At 57.7% G+C, this 23,200-nt stretch overlaps 4 protein-coding genes across 23 annotated transcripts in view; 1 reads left to right on the forward strand and 3 right to left on the reverse strand.

Moving 5' to 3' along the window:
• Window positions 1-12,186, forward strand: part of PC (pyruvate carboxylase) — a 103,004-nt gene extending 90,818 nt beyond the window's left edge. For all 15 annotated transcript variants that reach the window (XM_060103905.1, XM_060103904.1, XM_060103895.1 and 12 more), the window contains 11 exons: window positions 7,269-7,413; window positions 7,778-7,867; window positions 7,958-8,179; window positions 8,692-8,848; window positions 9,398-9,638; window positions 9,748-9,997; window positions 10,223-10,467; window positions 10,553-10,732; window positions 10,811-11,059; window positions 11,334-11,474; window positions 11,551-12,186. In XM_060103905.1, coding sequence (XP_059959888.1) covers window positions 7,269-7,413; window positions 7,778-7,867; window positions 7,958-8,179; window positions 8,692-8,848; window positions 9,398-9,638; window positions 9,748-9,997; window positions 10,223-10,467; window positions 10,553-10,732; window positions 10,811-11,059; window positions 11,334-11,474; window positions 11,551-11,799 — 2,169 coding nt within the window. In that variant the 3' untranslated portion in view covers window positions 11,800-12,186. The remainder of the gene's footprint in view (window positions 1-7,268; window positions 7,414-7,777; window positions 7,868-7,957; window positions 8,180-8,691; window positions 8,849-9,397; window positions 9,639-9,747; window positions 9,998-10,222; window positions 10,468-10,552; window positions 10,733-10,810; window positions 11,060-11,333; window positions 11,475-11,550) is intronic.
• Window positions 537-4,713, reverse strand: LRFN4 (leucine rich repeat and fibronectin type III domain containing 4). Of its 2 annotated transcripts, XM_060103913.1 has the most exons (3): window positions 3,519-4,713; window positions 1,724-3,082; window positions 537-1,171 (listed from the first exon to the last, which is right to left on the reverse strand). In XM_060103913.1, the coding sequence occupies exons 2-3, from the start codon at window positions 3,070-3,072 to the stop codon at window positions 610-612; spliced, it is 1,911 nt and encodes a 636-aa protein (XP_059959896.1). In that variant the 5' UTR covers window positions 3,073-3,082; window positions 3,519-4,713; the 3' UTR covers window positions 537-609. The 2 variants fall into 2 exon arrangements, with proteins under 2 accessions (XP_059959896.1, XP_059959895.1); XM_060103912.1 differs by lacking the exon at window positions 3,519-4,713 and having other exon boundaries at window positions 1,724-3,419.
• A 1,841-nt stretch (window positions 12,187-14,027) lies between the features above and the next one.
• RCE1 (Ras converting CAAX endopeptidase 1) lies at window positions 14,028-17,230 on the reverse strand. 5 transcript variants are annotated; one of them, XM_060103917.1, is made up of 8 exons: window positions 16,979-17,230; window positions 16,737-16,839; window positions 16,559-16,642; window positions 16,209-16,287; window positions 15,508-15,675; window positions 15,310-15,355; window positions 14,978-15,040; window positions 14,028-14,694 (listed from the first exon to the last, which is right to left on the reverse strand). In XM_060103917.1, the coding sequence occupies exons 1-8, from the start codon at window positions 17,161-17,163 to the stop codon at window positions 14,532-14,534; spliced, it is 891 nt and encodes a 296-aa protein (XP_059959900.1). In that variant the 5' UTR covers window positions 17,164-17,230; the 3' UTR covers window positions 14,028-14,531. The 5 variants fall into 5 exon arrangements, with proteins under 5 accessions (XP_059959900.1, XP_059959897.1, XP_059959901.1 ...); XM_060103914.1 differs by having other exon boundaries at window positions 15,310-15,381; window positions 16,979-17,229; XM_060103918.1 differs by lacking the exon at window positions 14,978-15,040.
• Window positions 17,231-17,304: 74 nt separating this feature from the next.
• TOP6BL (TOP6B like initiator of meiotic double strand breaks) overlaps window positions 17,305-23,200 on the reverse strand; it is a 98,486-nt gene continuing 92,590 nt past the window's right edge. The window contains exons 14-16 of the mRNA XM_060103920.1: window positions 21,222-21,297; window positions 17,552-17,739; window positions 17,305-17,452 (exon numbers count right to left, since the gene is read on the reverse strand). Of these exons, the coding sequence (XP_059959903.1) occupies window positions 17,387-17,452; window positions 17,552-17,739; window positions 21,222-21,297 (330 nt within the window). The 3' untranslated portion in view covers window positions 17,305-17,386. The remainder of the gene's footprint in view (window positions 17,453-17,551; window positions 17,740-21,221; window positions 21,298-23,200) is intronic.

The raw sequence follows: 23,200 nt of genomic DNA on the forward strand, positions 1-23,200 counted from the left end.
TAAGAACGTTACTAGCCCAAGTCCCTTTGCCCAGAAGGGCTGCACTGCCTCCCACCTGCTCCCTTTGCTGCCCTGTGCACTGTAACGCCCATGCCAGGTGAGGGCGAGACATCCTGCCCACGCGCTGTCAGGAAGGGGCGTTCCCTGCGCTCAGACGTGGGCACAGAGCACAGAGGCGCTGGGCCCCACAGCACTCCAGGGCCCGATGGCACCCCAGGCTGGCTGGGCCTCCACGGGGCTGGTAGCCCCAGCGCTGACCCTGTCTTGTTTGTGCCTCCACTGGCCTGGAGTCCCCCCTCTCTTTTCAGGGAACCTAGCAGGGCAAGACCAGAGACTAGCGCTGAGGTGACCTCAGTAATTTTATTATAAAGAAAAACAAGACTTGCACTTGGTGGCTGTAGCCCCTGCCTCAGAGGCCATGAGCACCTGTCACAGGGACCTGTCCCATTTTGCCCGACTGGAGGCCAGAACCAGGGAGAGGGCCCCCTGTCCTGCCCAAGGGACCCAGGGTAAAACCAGGAGGGACTCCCAGGCAGCACTGACCCACCGGGCCAGGAGGCTGCCCACCCCACACCCTCTGCCGCCCACCCCGGGCTGGCTCCCTTGCCATCACACTACACTCTCTTCCAGCCGCTCGGCGCTGCCCCCCATGCCCCGGCACCCGGCCCCGAGCAGCCCCCCGTGCACAGAGTGGCTCCGTCGGGCCCAGGCCCCTCCGAGGCGCCTGGCATACCCATAGCACCCTCCCGTGTCTCCCAGGTCCAGGGAGCAGCTGCGCTGGGGGCGAGGCGGGGGGCTCCGTGGTGGGTGCGTCTTGGGTGTGGGGCTGGGGCCCCCGTTGGTCTGGGATTGGACGTGGCTGAGCTTGAGGGGGAGGCGGCCATTCCCGGCCCCCCGGCCCCGAACCAGCAAGGCCACAGTGAAGACCAGTAAGGCAGCCACCAGCACCCCCCCGACAGCCACGGTCAGCGTCCCGCCCAGCACATGGGCCTGCAGGGCGTGGCACAGGGGCATGGCTGGCAGCGTGGAAAAGTGGGCACAGCCCAGCAGCCTAGTGGCTGTGAGGTCGGAAGGCCCAGCAGCAGGTGACAGGGCCAGCAGACAGAGGTCATAGTCGGCACCTGGGACCAGGTGTTTCAGCAGGAAGTGGTGGCTGGAGGCTGGGACGATCCTGCGGGCAAGGGCAGGAGGTCAGAGCACAGGCACGGGGGCCCAGGCCCCAGCCCACCCCCCACCAGCCTCACCACGCGCCCCCAGGTCCCAGCTCTGCGCACCCCCTTCCCCAGGACCGCATGGGCCTGTGTGTTCACTGAAGAAGGCAGAGAAAACAAGACAGGCGCGTGTGGCCCTGGAGCTGGTTGTCAGAGGCCGGAAAGGTGTGCGCGTTGACACCCGGGCCCAGGGCTGGCCTTGAGGCGGTAGAGAATCACACGCCAGACGCACAAACAACATGCGTGTGCGGGCCAAGCCCACAAGCTTAAATGCAGACGGCCGCCAATTACCGGAGGCCTCACCGGCTCTGCCACACCTGAGGCCTCCCCTTCCCCGCCCCCTGCAGCCCCCACTCGGCCCAGGCAGCTCAGAAGCTGAGGAGGGGTGTGTGGAAGCCCCGAGGAGAGAGAAGGAGCAGGAGAGGTGGCCAAGCCCAAGGGGTGGAGCTGGGCTCAGAGGAGGGCGGCTGGGGGTGACGCTGGGGGCCACGGACTACGAAGCGCCTCCTCACCGGTACATGAGGGTCTCGTCCTCGCTGCTGTTGTACTGGATTTGGAACATCCACACAGGGTCCGCCGGCCGCCCTGGCCCCCAGCTCACTAGCCCCGAGGTGGCGGTCACCTCTGTCACCTGCACGGCTGGCTCAGACTCCAGCGTCCCCTCGCCCTCGGCAGCAGTGCGGGCTGAGGCGGCGATGTCCGAGGGCCCCGGTCGGGCCCCCTCGGTACTGCCGTTCCCTCCGTGGGGCAAGGCCAGGACCCGTAGTTCTACCCGCGCTGTGGCCTCGCCGGCAGGGTTGGTGGCAATGCAGGTGTAGCCCCCCGCGTCCGCGGAACCCGTCACCCCAATCTCCAGGGTCCCATTGGGAAAAGCCCGGGCTCGGGAGGAGTTGCCGACCAGCCGGTCGTCAGGGCCGACCCAGTGCATGGTGGGCGCGGGGTCGCCGAGGGCCCGGCACCGCAGTGTGGCCCGCTGGCCCTCCAGCACCCAGAGGCGCTGCGTGTGGCGGGCAATGAGGGGCGGCTCACAGGAGAACTCGCCCTCAGGCACCGCCCAGAAGTAGCGGCCGGCCAGGCCGGGCGGGGAGGCGCATGTCTCCAGGTCGTCGGGCCGGGCCAGCCGCCGCAGCCACAGCAGTTCGCAGTTGCAGTGCAGGGGGTTCCCACTGAAGCTCAGCACCAGCGGGGCAGGCGAGGCCTCGGCGTTGCGCCCCCGGGAGAAGAGCGGGTCGGGCGCCAGCGTGGCCAAGCGGTTGGAGGTGAGGTCGAGGCGGGAGAGCTGGCCGAGTTGGGCAAAGGCGCCCGGGGGCAATGCGTCGATGAGGTTGTGGTCCAGGTTGAGGGTGTGCAGGGCAGGCATGGCGCCGATGCCGGCCCAGGGCACCTGCCGCAGGTTGTTGTAGGACAGGTCCAGGTCCTCCAAGGTGTCCAGGAAGTCGTCGAAGGCCCCCGGCGCAATGCGGCCCAGCTGGTTGCCGCTGAGAATGAGGTGCTGCAGGTTGACGGGGCCCCGCAGGCTGCTGGTGCCCAGCTCCACCAGCCTGTTGCCATCCAGGTGCAGGGAGCGCAGGCTCTCCAGGTCCCCGAAGGCGCGGGCCCCGATGCGGGTGATGGCGTTGCGGGACAGTGTCAGGTCCACCAGCCCCGTCATGTTGCGGAAGTCTGGCGGCCCTAAGGCCTGGATGAAGTTGTCAGCCAGCCGCAGCTCCACTGTGCGCCGGTCCACGTTGGGTGGCACGAACAGCAGGCCTCGGTGGGCACAGAGGGTGCTGAGCGACTCGGACAGGTTCTGGCAGACGCAGGGCAGTGGGCAGGCGGCCGCTCCACTGGCCAGCAGCAGCAGCAGGAGCGGCGGGGCCATGGTGAGCGCCCTGGAGGGAAGGGTCACAGCCCAGGCACAGGTGGGTCCGGCACAGGTGCCCACTTGCCCCAAGACCCAGTCTCCGGGGCCAGCTTCGAGAGCCTGGCCTGGGGGTGGGGTCAGGGTCAGAGGCCCAAGGGGTCCCCCAAGGCTGAGAGAGGGCTGGAGCCTGCAGGGCCAGGGCCCCCAGAGTAAAGGTCACATTTCCCAAGCAGTTAGGGGGAGTCCGGGCTCTGGGGACAAGGTGAGGCTTGAGGCAGGAAGCGGAGGTGGCCATGAGAGCAGGGAGGGTCCCGGAACTTCCTTTCCCTGGCGTCCCCTGGAATCTCCGGCATCCCTTCGGCGCCATCCCCTCCCCCGCCTGTTAAGGTGCCCCTCCCCAACCCCTCCCGTGGCCCTTACCCCTCCCTGGCCAACCCCCAGTCTGTCCCCCGCGGCCCCCTCACCTGGTGTCCGCAGCTCAGGGGGCGCGGGCCGGCCTCCCCGTGGGCCCGGCCGGCCCCTGCCGACTCCAGGCGGCTCTCCCGCGGGGGTGAGGCCCGGGGCTGACCAGCCGCCCAACGCACGCCTTCCGGCCCATGGCGCTCGGGCCCGCAGCCCCGGCTCACTCGGTTCCCTGCACCTTTTCCGCGGCGCGGCGGCGGCGGCAGCAGCAGCAGCGGCGGCGGCGGCAGCAGCGGCAGTAGCAGCAGTAGCAGCAGTGACAGGCAAGGGGAGTGCGAGCCAACGAGCACGCGCACCGTGGACACGCACGTGGAGAGCGGACGTGGAGGGGCGCGCGGGGACCCACCGGGGCCCAGGCCGGCTCCCGAGGTCACCTGGATACGCGGCCACTGCAGGGCCCACGGGTGGCTCCTGGTCACGCCCGAGGCCCGGGCCGGCGCGGACCCACCGCGCAGCCCCCCGGCGCCGCCGCAGTGCACTCACCCTGGCACAGGCGCGCGCGCCCCCGGCCACCCTGGCGCCCCTGCATCCTGCACCGCACTGGCGCCTGCTGCCGCTGCGCGAACCGTCACTCTGCAGACAGCCAGACAAAGCGCCAGCTCGCGGGCCCCTTCACCATCTCCCAGAGATGAGAGTCTTTGTCACATGTCGCTGGGCACCCTCCCGAACACACCCACACATGCCCACACACCCACACGTCCCCGCACCCACAGGCAGGGCCGGGTGCAAACCCGCACTGTTGCTGGGACCCTTGCATTCACAGACACACGCTGAAGGTCATAACCGTTCTGCATCGCCAAGTCACGTGGAGGGTCCCCAACAGGCACGGGCCTTGCGGGGGGAGGAGAGGGTTTGGGGTGATGCCCCTCCTCCCCCTCCCCCCAGGCAGGGCTCCCGCAGGGTGGGGCCGAGAGGGCTCGGCCTTGGGTCTGGCGCCGTGCTCCACCCCCGCTGCCGGCCCCTCCCTCCTCCTTCCCGGGCTCCCCGCCCTGCCTGGTGCGCTCTGGAGCCAACCGGTCTCCGCCTCCGGCCCAATTGGTCTGCGCGGCGCGGTTCCCAGCAAGCCGGTGGTGGCACGCTGTTTGAAGCTGTGCGTTAGTGGTCCAGGCTGTTCCGACAGCCCCTCCGTCCAGCTTCTGCCCTTACCGGGCCATTTCCCTGGAAGAGTGGCCCGGGACAAGCTCGGCTTAGACGGCTCAGCTGAGAAGGGGCTCTCTGGGTGTGTGTGAGTGGTGGGAGGGGTGGCGGGGCGTGAGTTCCCTGCTTTCTACCTCCGAGATCCGGGGCTTGGGTGGGAGCGCTGAGGGCTGGAAACCAGGTCGGGCACTCTGGTCTTTCGTCGTGGCTGCCCAGATGGGAAACAAGGCAAGTCACCACCTCCCCCAAGTATTTCCTGGTCCTCAGGCTACTCAGATCCTTTCCCTTCCCTCAGGGAAACAGACGGAACTCTAATCCTGCCTGGTACACCAGCTAACCTTGGGCAAGTTTTTCAACCACTGAGACAATTTTCTTATCTAGGCCAAAGAGTATTAATTTTATGTGCTTCATAGGGCTGAGAGGAGAAGAAATGAAGCAGCCTGTGAGGGGCTGAGCCACCTGGCTGCTGGAAGCCATTCTTACCGTTGCCACTCCCCCGGCCTCGGCTGTTGCATTTGTAAAATGAAGGCACTGGATCCTAGCCCAGGTCAACTCTTGCTCAGTGGCATTAGATATCCCCTTGTTCCTCTTCTCCCCATCAAAAATGTTTTCATTCACTCTAAACGTACGTGTTTACTGGCATCCATTGTGTGCCACTCTGTGCAGGGAGTTGGGGTACCAACTCCAGATGGGGTACCAGGAACCAGATGGGCCTGGTTGCTATCCCCATGGAGTACAGATGGGATGACAGAGCCTCCGAAAATTACAAAGGGGGAGGGGTCTACAAAAGGGACATGCAGGGTGGGACGGGGAGGCCTCTTAGGATCCTTCCCACCCCTAGGCGGCTCTAGGTTCTTTAGCTGGTTTAACTGGTTTCTTCAAAATGCCATGCCTTGGCGTAGGTGAAACGTCCCCATATCTTTAAGAGGAGCATTGACTAGTCTCCGGGGCAGACAGACTGGTCACACCAGACGCACGAGGCAATGTCGGCTGGGCCCCACTCTGCAGTGGCCGCCAGTGGGAAGCTGGCTGGGGAGGCACCCTTCCCATTCCGGGCCTCCAGGTGATAGGAGCCCTGGGGGAACCGGTAGAATCTCTCACAGTAGCAACAGGGCCCAGCAGCTCATGCTGGGCCTGGAGTCCCTCCTGAAGGTGCCAACAGAGATCACGGATGGGTGACACATGGAGCTGCCTTCTCTGAAGTAACAGCCAGGCTGTAGCCATATGATCATAGGCACACATACACTGGAATCCCTTCCACTTGCAGTCATGGGGCATCTCTCACAGCGCTGGCTCCCAGGCCCCCATGTGGCCTCTAGGTTAGACTTTACCCTGCCCTAGCGTCATTCTGTCACCCAGCTGTTTAACGAGCAGAACTGGGGGCCCTTGTGCACAAAGCACATGGGCACCGGTCCCTCAGACAGCACCCATGCTCCCGGGCATGTGAGGGATACAGACAAGCAAAAGATGATGAGGCCGAGGGAGGAACTTTCCAACAGCTGATCCCATGGAGTCCTAGAAAGGGAGCATCCGGCTCCACCGTGAGGGTGGGGGATGACGACAAAGAAGGTCTCCGAGTTCAGACTTCCAGGAAGAGCTTACCAGGCAGGTGTGGAGGTGTGAGAGCACAAGGCAAGATTGGTGTGGCTAGAGGTGGCCATGATGAGGGAACCCGGCAGAAGGCATGGCCTGAGGACAGGGGTCACGGAGTCTAGAGATGGCTATGGTAGAGTCGTCTGCCTTGACCAGTGGCACAGGAGTGGGGGGTGAGGGTGATTTTAGCGGAGGTTTTGGTAACTGGGTAGATGGTGAGACACCCAGCAGAAGGCAGAGGACTGGGTGAGAGAAGCTGATTTTGGACTTGATGAGCTTGTGTGAGGGACACACAAGGACAGATGCCCAGGAGGCATTTCCACTTTGGGTCTGGAGCTGGAGGCCCAGGACAAGGCCACCCAGAGAGAGTGTGCTGTGTGGGAAGAGGCCCAGTGACAGCCCTGAGAACTCCATCCTGCAGAGGTGGGAGGAGCCCCCAGTGGGGACCAGGGAGGAGAAGGAGGGGAGCAAGATGTCTTGGAAGCCCAGGGAGAGAACATCCCGGTGGGAGCTGTTAGCAGGAGAAGGCTGGGAAGGCGCCCCCTTAACTGGAAGGAGGGGCCGTAGGGAGACTATCAGGGCATGGCCGTGTGCTGTGTGTGGCGGGGAGGGTGCTGGAGGCGGGAGCCTCTTTGAAGAGGTGCAGCTAGCAGGGCCAGAAGGGGGCTGCTTTATGCCGCACCGCTGTGGGGAAGGCCGAATCCATCTTCTATGCTGTGGGGTGGGAGGAGGTGCTTATTTCCAGATCCCTGAGGAAGGAGGAGGTGGGGCTCAGCACATGCTCCAGGGCCAGCAAGGAGGGCAGGATGGGCTCAGGCCCCTCACGGCTCAGGGGACTCTGCCAGAAAGGGGGTGGGTCTGGTGAGGAGATGGGGGAACGCCACTCCACAGGGAGGCTTGAACCTCAGCATGGTGCCCTGGGGAACTTGGGCAGCTGTGCTAGCCTAGGGTGGCACTTCTAGCTTCTCCTGTCCCTGTCTGTGCTGCACGGTGACACCCTCCCACCCGCCTCTGTCCTGCAGACCAACATCCCCTTCCTGCAGAATGTGCTCAACAACCAGCAGTTCCTGGCAGGCACCGTGGACACCCAGTTCATCGATGAGAACCCGGAGCTATTCCAGCTGCGGCCTGCACAGAACCGGGCCCAGAAGCTGCTGCACTACCTTGGTCCGGCCCCGAGACTGCCCTTCTCTCCCCTCCCAGATGCCTTGCTTCTGGCCCCCTGCCCAGAGAGCTTCCCAGCAGCCCCTGCCTCGGTCCTCAATCTGGTCCTGCACCTTCCTCCTTTGCTTCACCCTCCCACCCCGCCCACCTTCCTTGCTCCTGATCTTAGAGGCCCCCTTTCCCATCCATGTGGCCGTCATTAGGTCCCCACTGCCTGGACCCAGGAGGCCCTGGCTTTGGAGAGGACAGGGGCCAGCTGGAAGACCAGGGATCCTGGAGGAATCCCCCCATCCCCGAGCCCAGCGACTCTGCCCTCAACTCAGGCTCTGCCCAGCCTGCCCTGACCCACTGCCCACTCTCTCCCCAGGACACGTCATGGTGAACGGCCCAACCACCCCGATCCCCGTCAAGGCCAGCCCCAGCCCCATGGACCCTATTGTCCCTGTGGTGCCCATAGGTAGGTGAGATTCATTCTGCCACCTCGTAGGGGAGACAAAGAGGAGGCTGCCCCCTGCAGGATGGGTACTAACGCCCCCGTCTGCCCTAGGCCTGCCCCCGGCTGGCTTCAGAGACATCCTGCTGCGGGAGGGTCCCGAGGGCTTTGCTCAAGCGGTGAGGAACCACCAGGGGCTGCTGCTGATGGACACGACCTTTAGAGACGCCCACCAGTCACTGCTGGCCACGCGTGTGCGAACCCACGATCTCAAAAAGATCTCCCCCTACGTTGCCCACAACTTCAGCAAACTCTTCAGCATAGAGAACTGGGGAGGTAGGCTGGAGGAGGGATGGGATGGGATGTGGGACAGTGCATGGAAGGAATGTGGTATCCACAGTACAGGCAGGCCACTCGGGCTCTCCAGGAATAGCTAGAGATGTTAACACTGAGGGAACGAGTGAGAACTGAACAAGGCACAGCATTCATATGTTTAGCAAATAGTGACTGGTGCCCGTTCTAGCCAGTCCTGGTGCTGGGCATGGGATCGCAGAGCTGAGACCCAAGCAGCTCAGGGTCAGAGAGGAGATGCCTGCCTGTTAATTATAGCACAGAGAATATGGGGTGAGGGCTGTGAAAGCGGATGCAGAGAGGACACAGTAAACCTGAGCTGTCCCAAGAGATCAGCAAAGGAAAAAGTCTGCAGGGATCGTGGCTGGGATGCGAGGGATGCTGAAGATGAGCAGGGCCTGGTGGTAGGGCCAGAGGCTCAGGCTGCAGAGCTGCAGGGCATGGTGGGGTCCCCAGGACGCTTCGGGGTTGACCTGGGCCTCTTGGTCCCTGTGCAGGAGCCACATTTGATGTTGCGATGCGCTTCCTGTACGAGTGCCCTTGGCGGCGGCTGCAGGAGCTCCGGGAGCTCGTCCCTAACATCCCGTTCCAGATGCTGCTGCGGGGGGCCAATGCCGTGGGCTACACCAACTACCCCGACAATGTGGTTTTCAAGTGAGCCTGGGGTGGGGTGGTGGGCAGACACTGCACGACGTGGCCCGGCAGGTGCCAGGCCGCAATGCAATGGCCTGCGCTCCCCACAGCAGGCTTGAAACCAAGTCTCTCGGTAGCTATACCCAGCAAGGGCTGCAAGTTACAGTCAGAGAACTGGGAGGGCTTCCAGTGGAGGCCCTAGGAGGGCAGGTGACTTGTCCCAGGCCACGTGGTATAGAGCTGGGGCTGAAACCCAGGCCTCACTGTCTCCCCAGCAGATTCTTCGAACTTGGGCAGACTGAGCTGCACTGCGTGCGACTAGCACAGGACAGCTCCGCTCCTTGCCGGATGCTGCTGGGGCGACCCTGCCCAGCCCAGGCTGCCCTGGAGAGGCCTTGTCCACCCTATGGACATACTGTGGTGCCCCCTGGCTCTGTGGGTGCCACGCCCCCTGCCAGACCCGACCCTCAGACCTTATCCCCCAGGGGCTGCAAATGGGCGAGGAGGCAGAAAAGGATGTGCTGCAGGGAGTGGGATGGCACTAACCCCTGAGCTCTCCTACCCACTCAGGTTCTGTGAGGTGGCCAAGGAGAATGGCATGGATGTCTTCCGGGTCTTTGACTCCCTCAACTACCTGCCCAACCTGCTGCTGGGCATGGAGGCGGCGGGCAGCGCCGGTGGTGTGGTAGAGGCCGCGATCTCCTACACGGGTGACGTGGCCGACCCCAGCCGTACCAAATACTCGCTGCAGTACTACATGGGCTTGGCTGAAGAGCTGGTGCGAGCTGGCACCCACATCCTGTGCATCAAGGTGCCCGGGCCCAGCCCACCCCCAGGAGTCTCCCCACCATGTCCCTCATCCCCCCCATGTCACGCCCCCTCCTCACCGTCCTTCTCTTTCTCCTCCCCTCTTCCCTTAGGACATGGCAGGGCTGCTGAAGCCAATGGCCTGCACCATGCTGGTCACCTCCCTCCGAGACCGCTTCCCTGACCTCCCACTGCACATCCACACGCATGACACATCAGGGGCGGGCGTGGCAGCCATGCTGGCCTGTGCCCACGCTGGCGCTGATGTGGTAGACGTGGCAGCTGACTCCATGTCTGGAATGACTTCACAGCCCAGCATGGGGGCCCTGGTGGCCTGTACCCGAGGGACTCCCCTGGACACAGGTAGGAACAGCCGCAGCCCAAGGCCATTCCCCTCTCAGAGCTGCAGCCCTCACCAGTCCCAGCAGTGCTGGGCATATCCTAGAATCCAGATGCTCCGGCCTGGCCTGGTCTTGCCTTCCATCAGCCATGTCTGCAATGTGGCCTGACCTGGCCCTGGGGTCCTGGAAGGAGCATCTGAAAGCTCAGCACATTTCCAAGCCCTCTCCACCTCTGGCCTCCCTGCAGGGGTGCCCCTGGACCGTGTGTTTGACTACAGTGAGTACTGGGAGGGGGCCCGGGGACTGTATGCGGCCTTTGACTGCACGGCCACCATGAAGTCTGGCAACTCTGATGTGTATGAGAACGAGATCCCAGGGGGCCAGTACACCAACCTGCACTTCCAAGCATACAGCATGGGGCTCGGCTCCAAGTTCAAGGAGGTCAAGAAGGCCTATGTGGAGGCCAACCAGATGCTGGGCGACCTCATCAAGGTGAGCCAGGCCCAGTGCTCTTACCCCTGCCTGTGGGCCTCTATACGGTGCCTGGCACCTTAACCCAGGGGTCCCCTCTCCTCAGGTAACCCCCTCCTCCAAGATCGTGGGGGACCTGGCCCAGTTTATGGTGCAGAACGGGCTGAGCCGGGCAGAGGCCGAAGCTCAGGCAGAAGAGCTGTCCTTCCCCCGCTCAGTGGTGGAGTTCCTGCAGGGGTACATTGGCATCCCCCACGGGGGGTTCCCTGAGCCCCTTCGCTCCAAGGTAAGGAAGGCCCAGCACAACATGGTGGGGCGGAGGGGAGTCCAGGAATCAGGCCTGACCCTCTGCTTTGCACCCCAGGTGCTAAAGGACCTGCCAAGGGTGGAGGGACGGCCTGGAGCCTCCCTCCCTCCCCTGGATCTGCAGGCACTGGAGAAGGAGCTGATAGAACGGCATGGGGAGGAGGTGACCCCAGAGGATGTACTCTCAGCGGCCATGTACCCCGACGTCTTTGCCCACTTCAAGGACTTCACTGCCACCTTTGGCCCCCTGGACAGCCTCAATACCCGCCTCTTCCTGCAGGGACCCAAAATTGCAGAGGAGTTTGAGGTCAGTGGCTCTGGCACCCATCTGCACTTCACCCCAGCACTCCTGCTATCCCTAAGGACCCCAGCACATCTAGAGTGCCAGGCTTTGGCTTGGCCGTCACCGGGCCTCGTGAGCTGTGGTTTCACAAAGTACCCTTAAGAGACCAGGGAGCTAGGCCTTTACAAGTGAGGAGCTGAGACCCAGGGAGGGGAGACTTGCCTGGGATTGGGTCAGGGGGCTGCCCTCCCCCCACCTGACCCCGCCCCAGCTCTGAGCCTCCACACCCTCCCTGCAGGTGGAGCTGGAGCGAGGCAAGACGCTGCACATCAAAGCCCTGGCCATAAGTGACCTGAACCGGGCCGGCCAGAGGCAGGTCTTCTTCGAGCTCAATGGACAGCTGCGATCCATTCTGGTCAAGGATACTCAGGCCATGAAGGTACAGCGCCCCCCAGGGCCAGCCAGGTGGTGGGGATGGGCAGGGCCTGGTGTCTCACATCCTCTCCCGTCTGCAGGAGATGCACTTCCACCCCAAGGCCCTGAAGGATGTGAAGGGCCAAATTGGGGCACCCATGCCTGGGAAGGTGATAGACATCAAGGTGGCAGCAGGGGCCAAGGTGACCAAGGGCCAGCCTCTGTGTGTGCTCAGTGCCATGAAGATGGAGACTGTAGTGACTTCGCCCCTGGAGGGCACTGTCCGCAAGGTCCACGTGACTACAGATATGACACTGGAGGGTGACGACCTCATCCTGGAGATTGAGTGATCTTGCCCCGGACTGGCAGCCTGGCCATCCCCACCCCAAGCCTTCAAGATGCTGCGCTGCCAGGGCAGGCCCAGGCCAGCCAGTGCCCGAGGGCAGGAAGGCCGGGCCCTGGAGCTCCTGTCCTCCGTTGTTTGTGGCAGGAGAGACACTGCCTGTGGTGGCCCATGCCTTTCCTGCTGCCCTCTGTCCTTTCCCTGCCGGTGGACAGTCGCTCACATATTCATCCCTTGCCAAATAAGGGTCCCCTCCTTGCTGGAGACTACAGGTGGGGGTGCAGGCAGGCCTGGGACCCAGGGGAGCAGACTTAGGGGCCCTGCCTCCTGCAGGGGAAACCTAAGCCCCAGGTGTGAGAACTTCGCTCAATAAAACTGGCTTTCCCCTCCCCTCCATTCTGGGTCCTGTGCAGCCCGCCCCGCCCTAGTGCCACACGGCAGAGGGGCAGGGCTGCCTCGTGGACTCGCCCATGGGCAGGGGGGCGGTCAGCTAGGAGGGTAGTGAGGATGACAACAGAGGCCCTGGTTTTAAGTCACTACTAAGTGCCTATTGTATACACACCCCAAACAGGATTAGCTAGTTGTCACTGAGAGCTTGGGCTGGGGAAGGGGTTGTTCCAAGCACTTAACACCTATTAACTCAACACCTATTAACACTTTCACCCATTTTATAGACACAGAAATGGAGTCACAGGCAGGTTAAATAACTTGTCCAGGACCCGACAGCTAGTTAAGAGGCAGAGAGAGTTCAAACCCAGGCTGCTGGTGGACTTGCTTCTCAACTACACTGCTTTATTTTCTAAGCTGGGACCAATCCACCACCCTATTCAGAACTAGATGCAAACAGACACCACTTGCTAGAGGCAGACGAGACCCTTGGGTGTGGGAACCTCTGGGTGTGGATTTTGGTGGGAGGTTAGAAGCACTGGACTGAGTCCCAGGATCTAATCCTGCCTGCTCCCCTGCCCCCAAACAGCCCTCGGGAGAATCCTAATTCTGCCCTGCAGTTCCCTCACCTGTGGGGTGGGACAGCAGCCCTGCCCGTGTCACTGCACTGCTGCCCACTGCACAGGGGAGGTAAGGATGGTGAGTAAAGAGAAAGGCAGGGGGGGCCTGGGCAGTTCCTGAGCAGGAGCATAAGGAAGAGGAGGGACAGAGCCCAGATCCCCCGACCCTCAGGGGACCAGGCGGAAGTAAATCCCAGCACCCTGCCAGCCTAGTGCTCTCAGGGTCCTACACCTAACCTTTGGTGTGGTCCTGGGCCGCCTCCTCTCTCGACTCCCAGATCCCAAATGTACCCTCTAAAACCAGCCTGTGCTCAATTCCTTGGCTTCCCTGACAGCTGCTACACAGGCTGGGGTAGAGGAAAGCTCTCCAGCGAGGTAGGTATATGACTGTCACGATGCCCTTTTAGATCCAGTTATAGTTTAGCCACAGCCAACCTGGGGGAGCTGTGGGGAGTGACTGCACAGCGGTTTCCTTTCCTTCGATCACAAGCCTCAGGGAAGGGGACTTGGGACAACCTCCTTGAGTCTGGAATGGGACCTAAAGGGATAACATTAAGAATGTTTTTAAAAAAGGGGGGGGGCTGTCCTAGGGGCAGCAGAATGAGACTATAAGAACCATTCCAAAAACACGAGGAAGAGCAGGTAAAATACCACCAAGTTCTAGAAAGAACCCTGAGTTACAGTGTTGTTTGGCAGGGTTGCTTATGCTCACTGAACCTTTGTTCTGGGTTCCTCCAGGGACCAAACAACTGGCATGGTGGCAGAGGTCTGAGGTGGAGAGAGCCAAAAAAGCCTCCCAGGTGACTGAACTTCCAGTTTAGACTTATTTCCTGTTGTATAATGTGAGGCAGGTAGACTTCGGGGAGGTCCTGGTGGAAGGCCCATAGTGGACTCCCCCACCCTCTCAGAGGCTGGAGGCTCCGTCACTGGGGTCAAGGCCCTGGGTTCTACTCTGATTCTGGTAGATAGGCACAGGCCCCAGGGTGAGCCGGGCCCACACCTGGTACCTAGTCCCAGGCCCACCTGTGCTAGGACTTGGGGCCTTGCTCAGGAAGGAGAAAGCTGCAGACCCAAGGCAACCACAGGCTCCCATCCTGTCTGGTACTTCAGGGAACTACGCCTACCAGGCTTACCTGCCTAGAGGTTAGTGTTCAAGGTAGCCAGGACCAGGTGGGGGGCATATTCCCAAGACCCCAAAGAGACTAATTCCCAAAGGTCCAAGGCCATGTTACCCAAGTTAAATCTCTTTAATATCCCAATACAAAGTCCTGATGCAAAAAGACAATGAGAAAACCCTGGGTAGGTGGGGGGAGGGTTTTTGTAAATTCCACCCCCGAGCAGCTTTTCAGAGGCAGGGGGGACAGAGCAGCTCAGAGAAGCAACAGTCCAAAGTGAGGAAGGGAGTGCACGGCTCCTAGGACCCGCCCCTTGTCCCCTCACTCCCGGCTGCTCCTCAACCCCCTTTCAAGAGGGGCCACATCCTTTGGATACCTACTCCTTTCTCTTGGTCCCTGGGATTCAACTAGCTCTGGCTTCAATCCCCTACAAAAATTCCTGAGTTCTCGGGGACCCCAGCCAGCTCCTCCCCTGCAGTACCCCTTGATGGGGAGGGACTGGGAAGCCCATGAGAGTTCATAGGAGTGTGTACAGGAGCGTGGGTCAGGAGCACAGGGGAGCCTCTGAGTCCCCTGCCCGCTCCAAAAGCACACAAAGGGGAAGGCTGCCGTAGAGCTTAGGGTCCGTGAGGGGCTGGAGCAGAAGCAGGAAGAGTCCCACACCCAGGGCATAGCCTGCCAGCAGGGGCAGCCTCTGTGGATGCTCCAGGGCTGCGCATACGGCAGGAAAGCCCATGTAATTGCAGAAGGAGTGGCAGAGAACCGGCCCAATCAGGTGTCCTGGGGAGGGGAGACAGAGTAGCTCATGGAGCAGCCCCACCACCTCCCCGGGCCCTTCCAGGGCTAAGACCCTCATCCCCTGAAACAGGAGATCACTGCCCCACCCATCCACCCACACACAGCCTCTGCTTCCTGCCAGCTCTCAAACCACACCAGGCTCAGCCTGTCTCAAGGACTGCGGTAGAAGAAACTTGTCGCTCCTAGAACAAACACAGATTCCCATTCTCCCACCCACTCCTGTGGGCCCTTGAGCCCCAGGGGACCCGAGAGACTGAGGACCAACCTGTGCGAATGAAGAGGAAAGCAGTGTAGGCACCGAAGACAGCTGTGTAGGAGAACTGGAACGCTGGAGACGGGGAGGCCTCGAGTGACCACACCTGCATGCCCTTCCTGCCCCAGCACTGCACACCCATCAGCCAGAGACATCCCCTTCCCCTGGGGGCAGTGGCTGCCTGCCCCAGTACCTAGACTGTTCTCTACACCCCAACTCCCATGGTCAGCGGCCCCTCCAATACTATAGCCCTCTGTTCCCCATTCTTCCTCCAGAGTGACTTATCAGGGACACCCTCACACACCCAACCCAGGACTGCCCCAGGCAAGCTCTCTAGGACTCACCTGCAGACAAGAAGATGCTCCCCACACTGCTCTGGCGGAAACGAAGCTGCTCAAAAATGTGGTGAAAATGGGCTGAGGAAGATGAGAACCACGTCACATTCCTCCCAGCCTGCCCTATAGGCCCTGCCCTTGCCCCAAACCCCATTCTTGGTTCCCATGCCAGGAACATCTCAGCAAGACCAGGTTGGGCAAACTCACCAACTCCAAAGAAGAGTGGGCAGGTGAACACAGCAGGGCCCAGGCCTGTGCACGGTGCTAACATGGGCAGCATGCAGGCCCGGAACACCAGCTCCTCTGTCAGAGGGGCGATCACTTGGTTCCGCAGCCAGCGCATGTCCGTGAGGCAGCGGGCCCAGGAGCGAGGGGCTATAGGGAGGGGATTCAGGGCAAGCAATGAGTGACTATTGAACAAAATGACCCTAGAGGCCCCAAGGGCCCCTCTGCCACAACCTCCCTCTGGCCAAACTCAGCTTAGGCATAAATACTTGTGAGAACAGGAAAGGGTCAAATTTTCTTATCGGACCTAGTATAAAACAGTGTCTCAAGGGGACCGAAAGGGAAGGCATTAGTAGCTGAGGCAAGGTGTCCTGACTGTAAACTCTGGAAACGTCAAAACTTGCCCAAAACCAGCTCTAGTTTGGGAAACCAAAGGTTAAGGGAAGTAACGGACAATGCTCTCTTGTCCACAACAAGTACTGCCTGGGGTCCCTACGGGCCTCACTGGACATCAGGAACTAACTAACTCTTAGAGACCACTGGATATCTGCTCCCACTTTACTGATGAGGAAACAGAACATCTCATGTCTCACGTCCAGGACCCACCATAAGCGCACTGATCCCCTTACCTCATTGTCCTGGACTGCCCGTGCCTACTTTTTTCCTTGGCCCTGAGGACTCACCTAGGACAACCTTCAACCCATCTGCCAGGTCACAGGGGCAATCCATAGAGAGCTGCATCAGTGGGCCCAGGAAAAGGATCTGGGGGCGAAAAAACAGGAGCGATCAAAGGAAAGGTTCAAACCATAATCCACTGCCCTTGCCCAGACATGGCTTCATGAGACTTCAAGCTTCCTGTTCTCTGCCAGGATTTCCCATAGATGCATACCCGAGGGCCCTGAGCCATCTCACAATTCTTGTCTCCCATCAGTCAAAAGCTGGATACAATCAGGATTAGAAAAAAAAGGCCACGGAAAGAGCGTCACGCTAATAACGAAGAGCAGAGAAAGAAAAATAAAGCAAGAGCACTCACCATGGTCAGCAGCAGGGGCAGCAGCGCTGCTGGAAAAATGCCCTCCAGCCTGAATCCCATCAGGGTGAGCAGGGATGTGCCTGGCTGAGCCACAGAAAAGGGGGCATCAGTCTTGCTTCCTACCCCAATGAGCCCTGAGACCTCTCGCCCGCTGCCCTCTGCCCCGCCTCCTTCGCACCTGGATGCCTGTAAGTTCCCTCCAGAGTAGCACGCAGAGGGGCGAGAGACTTGACACTACCAGGACACTGGTGAAGCGCCGCTTGATGACGGCAGGATGGTCCCTATGAAGAAGGCAGTAAGTTCAAGGGGCCCACAGCCACCTCCTGACAGCGCGGCCCCACCCTCTGTTCGCCCAAGCTCCGCCCACAGCCCCGCCTCGTGGAGGCGCGGGTTCCGGCCGCGCGCGCGCAGCCCCCGCACCTGGGCAGCTCGCTCTTCCAGACGTAGAGGCTGCCCACATAGGAGCAGGCGAGGCTGAGACAAGAGAACACGGACACCCAGCAGCACAAACCGGGGCCTGGACCGCCCAGAGCCGCCGACTCGGGCTGCCGCTCCGGCCGCGACACCGACAGCAGGCGAAACCCATCCCCGCCCAGCGCCGCCATCGCGCCCGGACCCGCGGCGCGTCCCAGTTCCCGCCGCTGCCAGGCCCGCTCCGGCCGGAAGCGTGGTGACGTCATCCGGCGGCGCGGGCTCCAGCCCCGCCCCCGACCCCTCCCTGACACTGAAGCAGAAGCTGCGCGCGCAGAGTAGGTTTATTGAACTACAGACAACATGCGGCCCCGGCAGCGGCGGGGCCGACGTGGAGGCGGCGGGAGGGGGCCCGGTTCAGAACGCAGAGCCGGGACTCAGCCACTCGGACAGATTGGAGATTTCCTGCAGCCACAGCGCGTCCTGCGGGAGGAAAGGGGGCCCGGGGTGAGGACCCCTCGGCAGCGGCCGGGTCCCCGCCCTCCCGCCGCGCCCTCCCCTGCGCGGCCTTAGCCCAGTTACCTCCAGGCCGCTCCTGGGGCCCGTCCTGTTTCTGGTAGGGGTCAGGGGAGCCGCGGTGAGTTCCGCGCGGCCCAAGGCGGCCTCTGACGGGTTCAGGGCCCGAGGGGAGCGGAAAGCCCGCGTCTCCTCCACTCCTTGGCAGAGGCTTCCTCTTTTGAGACTCTTGTTTTCTACTTGCCCGCTGGTCCCTAGGAGAAAACAAGCCCGCTCATCTTACTCCCATGTCCTGTGCTAGGACGACCCTTGGAAACCTGGGAGAAAGGGAGGAGCTGGAGTGCGGCTCTCTTAGCCCTCCCACCTCAGGACCCTTTCATCTGGTCCTGTCCGGATCAAAACCCGGCAGCTCCGGGTCTTCAGGGTCAGGCTGAGGCTGCACAATGGCTTCGGGGTCTCCCTGTAGCCACTGAGCTGGGCCTGGGAAGAGGCATCTGGGATTGAACCAAGCCCTCACTTGGGGCTTGCGCCCACTTGGTCACTTCACACAGATTCCTCGTGGAGTCTGCACCATCCAGCTCCTCCCTCCCTGCCAAGCTGTGATTCCCCTGCCAGAAAGCCGGCCTCACCTCTCTCCCGCTTTGTTGCGCACGCTGCATTAGGCAGTGCAAACTTAAAGTAAGTTTGGACCTATAGGTTCATCCTGAGCACGTCCTGGGAATATAGATCAATGAGCTGTTCCCTGGGTGAAGCTCACAGATGCTAGGAACGATGCAGAAGTGTGTACAAAGTTCAGGGGTAAAACAAAGAAGCTGTTAACCATCTCTGTAAGTGAAAAATGGTTTCCTTGAGGAGATGTCTGAGATGGGTTTTGAAGGATGAAGAGTAATACACTGGACTGACAAGGCAGAGGAAAGGATGAACAGGCTGAAAGGGTTAAGCAAGCACCCAAAGGCATTAAACAGTATCCCACACAAAATGCAAAGTGGGGGTCCAAGGAGGTGAATCTGAATGGGTTAGTGGGAATCAGAGAAGGCTAAGAAATGGATTTTTATCTGTAGGAAATAGGAAAGCAGTGAAGAGTTTTTAAACACTGGAGATACATTGTTAATTTTGTATTTCAGAACAATCATTCGTCAGAGGTGTGGCTTAGAGTCAGCTTAGAGGAGGGAAGACCTCAAGAGCCCAGAAGAAGTGAAGGCAGCGGGGAGGAGTCAGAAGTATTCATAAGGCCAAATCGACAAGCCTTGGTAGTAGACTGGATATGAAACATTAGAATGGGGGGCATCTCAAACGAATCTCAGGTTTCAGATGTGAAAAACTGGATAGGTTGTGCTATTAATCATGACAGAGACTGAAGAAAGAAGAGCTGATCTTGGGTGGGTGTGCAGAGGGCAAGATATCAGGAGAAAGGAAATTGAGGTACCAGTGGGACCGCCATATGTAGCAGCCTAGTGAGCAGATATATCTCCCACCTAACAGGAGAGACCTGGAATGGCCATACCAGCTGAGGAGTCTTCTGCCCAGAGGCAGGGGTCAACGCCTGGGATGGAAGAGAGCAGCTAGGGAGGGAGTGCAGTATGAGCACTATTTGGGGGTGGCCAGAGGAAGCTACTCGAAGAGAGAAGATAAGAGATGGGGAGAACCTGGTGAGTCATAGTCTCACAGTGCCAAGCTCTGCAAATAGTCCAGGTGTGATAAAGATAAATGCACAATCATCAATTTGGTAATTAAGAGGCCTTCCCAAACAAGAGACTTTGCAGTTCACAGGCCACAGGGAAAGCAAGTGCCCTGGGTTAGGGAGAGAATGAAAGAAAAAGAGGGAAACAGTGTAGCTTGCTTTTTTGAGAAACTTGATTGAGATGTGATGGAGAGAGATAGGTGGGAGAAGTTCAAGATGATGGGAGATATCCTTTTGAAGATGGACCTCCTGAGGGAAAGGAACTCAGAAAAGAAGTTGAAGGTGCAGAGATGATAACGTGCTACCAAGAAAGCAGTAAGGATAATGCCACCCCTGAGCCTGGAGGGGGTGAGTCCCTATGCTGATAAGGTTCTGGCAGTGGGGGGAGTACAAACTGGGTGAGTTTACTGAAAAAAGAGGTTAGTAAGTGAAGTAGGAGGCTAAATCAGGAGGACGAGGCTTGGTAGTTTTTTAAAAGAATGGAGTGGCCACTGAGGAGAAGGCCAGGAAGACAATGGAAAGAATTGACAAACTGAAGGTTCCTCAGGGAATGGACCACAGGTGTACAGTGGCATCACACACTTAGTGATCTCCTTCAGTGTAGCTGCCCATGTGGAACATAGGACTGATGGCAACTGGAGTTGCAGCTCTGTAAGGCAGAGCAGCTCAAACACTCTTCTAGGGGGCAGTCCACCAGATCATAAACACCTAGATTTTAAGGCTTATGGTGCATTGTAGAGAAAGCATGAGCTTTAGAGGCAGCAGGAGTTCAGATCCTCCTCCTGCTAAGTGTTCTATCCGATCTCTGAACCTGGGTTGTCTCTTGTGAGAGGGGGCCAATGCTACCCACCCCAAAGGGTCACTGTGAAAGTGGTCACTGGAAGAGCCTAGCATCTCCTTGGGTCCACAGAAGGTGCTGAATTAAATGTTACTTTTTTTCTTCTAAGGGAAGTACTTATTCTTTTGTCTTTTCACTACATAAATACTGAATCGTATGTGGTGAATACTGAATTGTGCTATATGATACATTTCCATTCTTCTAAATCTCCAAATCTAAATTATAGATTCTTGGCTTTGTACCAGCCTTCGCTGCAGGGTTCTTTTCAGGAGGAACAGCCCCCACAACATTTAAAATACAGTTTAACTGACAGAATGATTCAGAAACACATCTTAGGCCTAAGCACAGACGCCATGCAGTATGTTGTAGCTGTTACCCTGGAAAGAGGAATTTTACCAACAAAGCACGGTGCTGAAAGCAGTCCCCAAATTCCCTCAAGCCCAGGCATTGTTTGGTCCGACAGTACATCCCCACCAGCCTGGCTCTGTTAGAGACAGACCAGAGCCAGACTGCCTGGGTTTGAATTCTGGCTCTGTCGTTTACTAGCTGTGTGACCTCAGGTAAGTTTATTGACATCTCTGGGCTCTGTTTCCTCATCTGTAAAATGAGGATAATAATAGTACCATAGGATTGTTTTGAGAATTAAGAGCGTTAATACACTTTCAAATCTCGGACTAGTGCCTGGCACCTGCACCATACCAGTTCAAGCACCAGTGGCTATGATTATTTTCAGACATACACAACTGCTACTGCAGGCCCTGAAGGCTGTTTAAGTGTTGGAGGGAGGGGAAAAGACAATATAATCACCGTCACATTACACACACTGACACCTCCCCATAACATTTATCAAGGTTGAGGTGGTGTCTGCATCCAGGAGCAGACTCCGGAGCCCCAAACACAGTAGTAACCAAAACGAAGGACAGCCACAGCAGCAACACTATAATGATGAAAACATGAAGGAACCAACTGAATTCAGGGCCCTGCCCCATCATGTGCAGCTATCTAACTGCACAAACTGTGAGAAATTTCTAGTCCTATTGTACCAGCTTTTGGAAGGGAATGCCTCCTGCTGCCCCAGAATACCCAGAGTGGTGGTGGGAGCCAAGCAAATCCCAGAAGAACATTGCTGTGGTGTAAGGTGCTGTCTGAAAGTTTGAAGTCACACCTTTTACTTCCCAGCTTTGATCCAGGGCTCACCTGAAAAGCTGAAACCTTACCTGCAAGGAGCTCTGGGCTGCTGTTCTCGTGTGCATCCTCTGTGCTCTGCTCTGCATTATTTTTCTCTGGGAGCAGCTGCTTAAAAAATTAGAAGTCCTAAGTGAGTTTTGCAGAAGCATGAACAAGTCCCAGTGAGATCACGTGCCTGATGGCTTTGTTGACCTCACAGGGCTTTCCTCCTTCACCTGGAACCCCTTCTTACTTCCTCCTGGCTCATGTGAACCCCCTGCCCAGCCCCCAACTTTCAAGACTTCTTTCTTCTTTTGGAGGCTTTGCAGTTCACTCCAGCCATTCCGGGCATTTCCTAGCTTTTCTGAACTCCGGTCACTCATGTACTGTCTGCTCCATTCCTTGGGCTCTTAAGTATGCATTGCATGCCCCTTTTCATCAATTTATGTATTTATGTCCATTTTCTACATCTTAAATTCCTTTTAAGGTTCATCATGCCTGTATCTCTTTTACAGCTAGCGTAGTGCCTTGCACAGGGTAAGTGCTCAACAAATGACTGACTGAGGTCAAACATGGGAAGCCACAGGGCACATTTTGTAGTCTTGTATAGCCTTTCAAAGCCCTGCTATTTGGTTCAATTTGGACAGAGAAACAAAGGTCAGAATCCAATCCTCCCAGCTCCTTGTTTTTCAATACAAGTATATAAAAATAGATATCCTCTTCATCAAAATTAAAAACTGTTGTGCTTCAAGGGACACTTGAAAGTGAAAAGCCAACCCACAAGAATGGGAGAAAATATTTGGAAATCATATCTGATAAGGGACTTGTATCCAGAATAAAGAACTCATAGTTCAACTTTAAAATAACAACCCAATAAAAAATGGGTTTGACAAAGAATTTGAATAGACATTTCTCCAAAGAAGAGATATAAATGGCCAATAAGCACATGAAAAGATGCTCAACATCATTATTCATTAGGGATATGCAAATCAAAGCCACTATGAGATACCACTTTATACCTACTGGGATGGTAGTAATAATAATAGATAATAACAACTGTGGATGAAGATGTGGAAAAATTGGAACCATTACACAGTGCCGGTGGGAAAGTAAAATAATGCAGCCAGTTTGGAAAACAGTTTGAGTTACCATATGACCCAGCAATTCTGCCCCTAGCTATACACCAAAGAGAATTAAAAACATATGTCCACACACACAAAAATGTTTATATCAGCATTATTCATAATAGCCAAAAAGTGGAAATAACATGTCTATCAACTGATGGATGGATTAAAAAATGTGGTGTATATCCATACAATGGACTATTACTCAACCATAAAAAGGAATGTACTGTTACCTATTACAACATGGATGAACCTTGAAAACATTATGCTAAGTGAAAGAAGCCAGACACAAAAATCCACTTATTGTATGATTCCATTTATATGAAATATCCAGTATAGGCAAATCCACTGAGAGGAAAAGTAAATTAGTGGTTGCCAGGGGACAGGAGATAGGAGAACTGGGACTGACTGCAAATTAGGTACAAGGTTTTTTTCTTTGGCGTGATGGAGATGTTCTGGAATTTACTGGTGATGGTTGCAAACCACAGTGAATATACTTAAAACCACTGAATTGTAAATTTACAGTGGTAAATTTTATGGTATGTGAATTATAACTCAATAAAAAATGTATTCTATCATATGTTGTTTACCAAGGCAAGTTTCAGTTTCTAAGTAATTATATTCCAAGAAACATAGAAGAGGTAAAGATGGCCCTAAAGGTGTGAAAAAAGAAACAGTATTAGGAAAATTTCCAAACATCTTTTTTCTTCTTTAAGAAAAAGCTTACTCTTTTACTTCACTCCAGCCTAGAAATCTCATGTAATAGACAAACCTTTACCCAAGGAAATACCTACATTCAGATATAAATCTCTGAGTCCTAGGAGAGCCTTGCACACCTTCCATTCTCATCAGGTCCCCCAGATGAGAGAGCCCTATCCTCAGGGTAGACCTCCTTGAGTTTAACA

The sequence above is a fragment of the Mesoplodon densirostris genome, chromosome 7 (genome assembly GCF_025265405.1).
Source record: "Mesoplodon densirostris isolate mMesDen1 chromosome 7, mMesDen1 primary haplotype, whole genome shotgun sequence".
Lineage (NCBI taxonomy): Eukaryota > Metazoa > Chordata > Mammalia > Artiodactyla > Ziphiidae > Mesoplodon > Mesoplodon densirostris.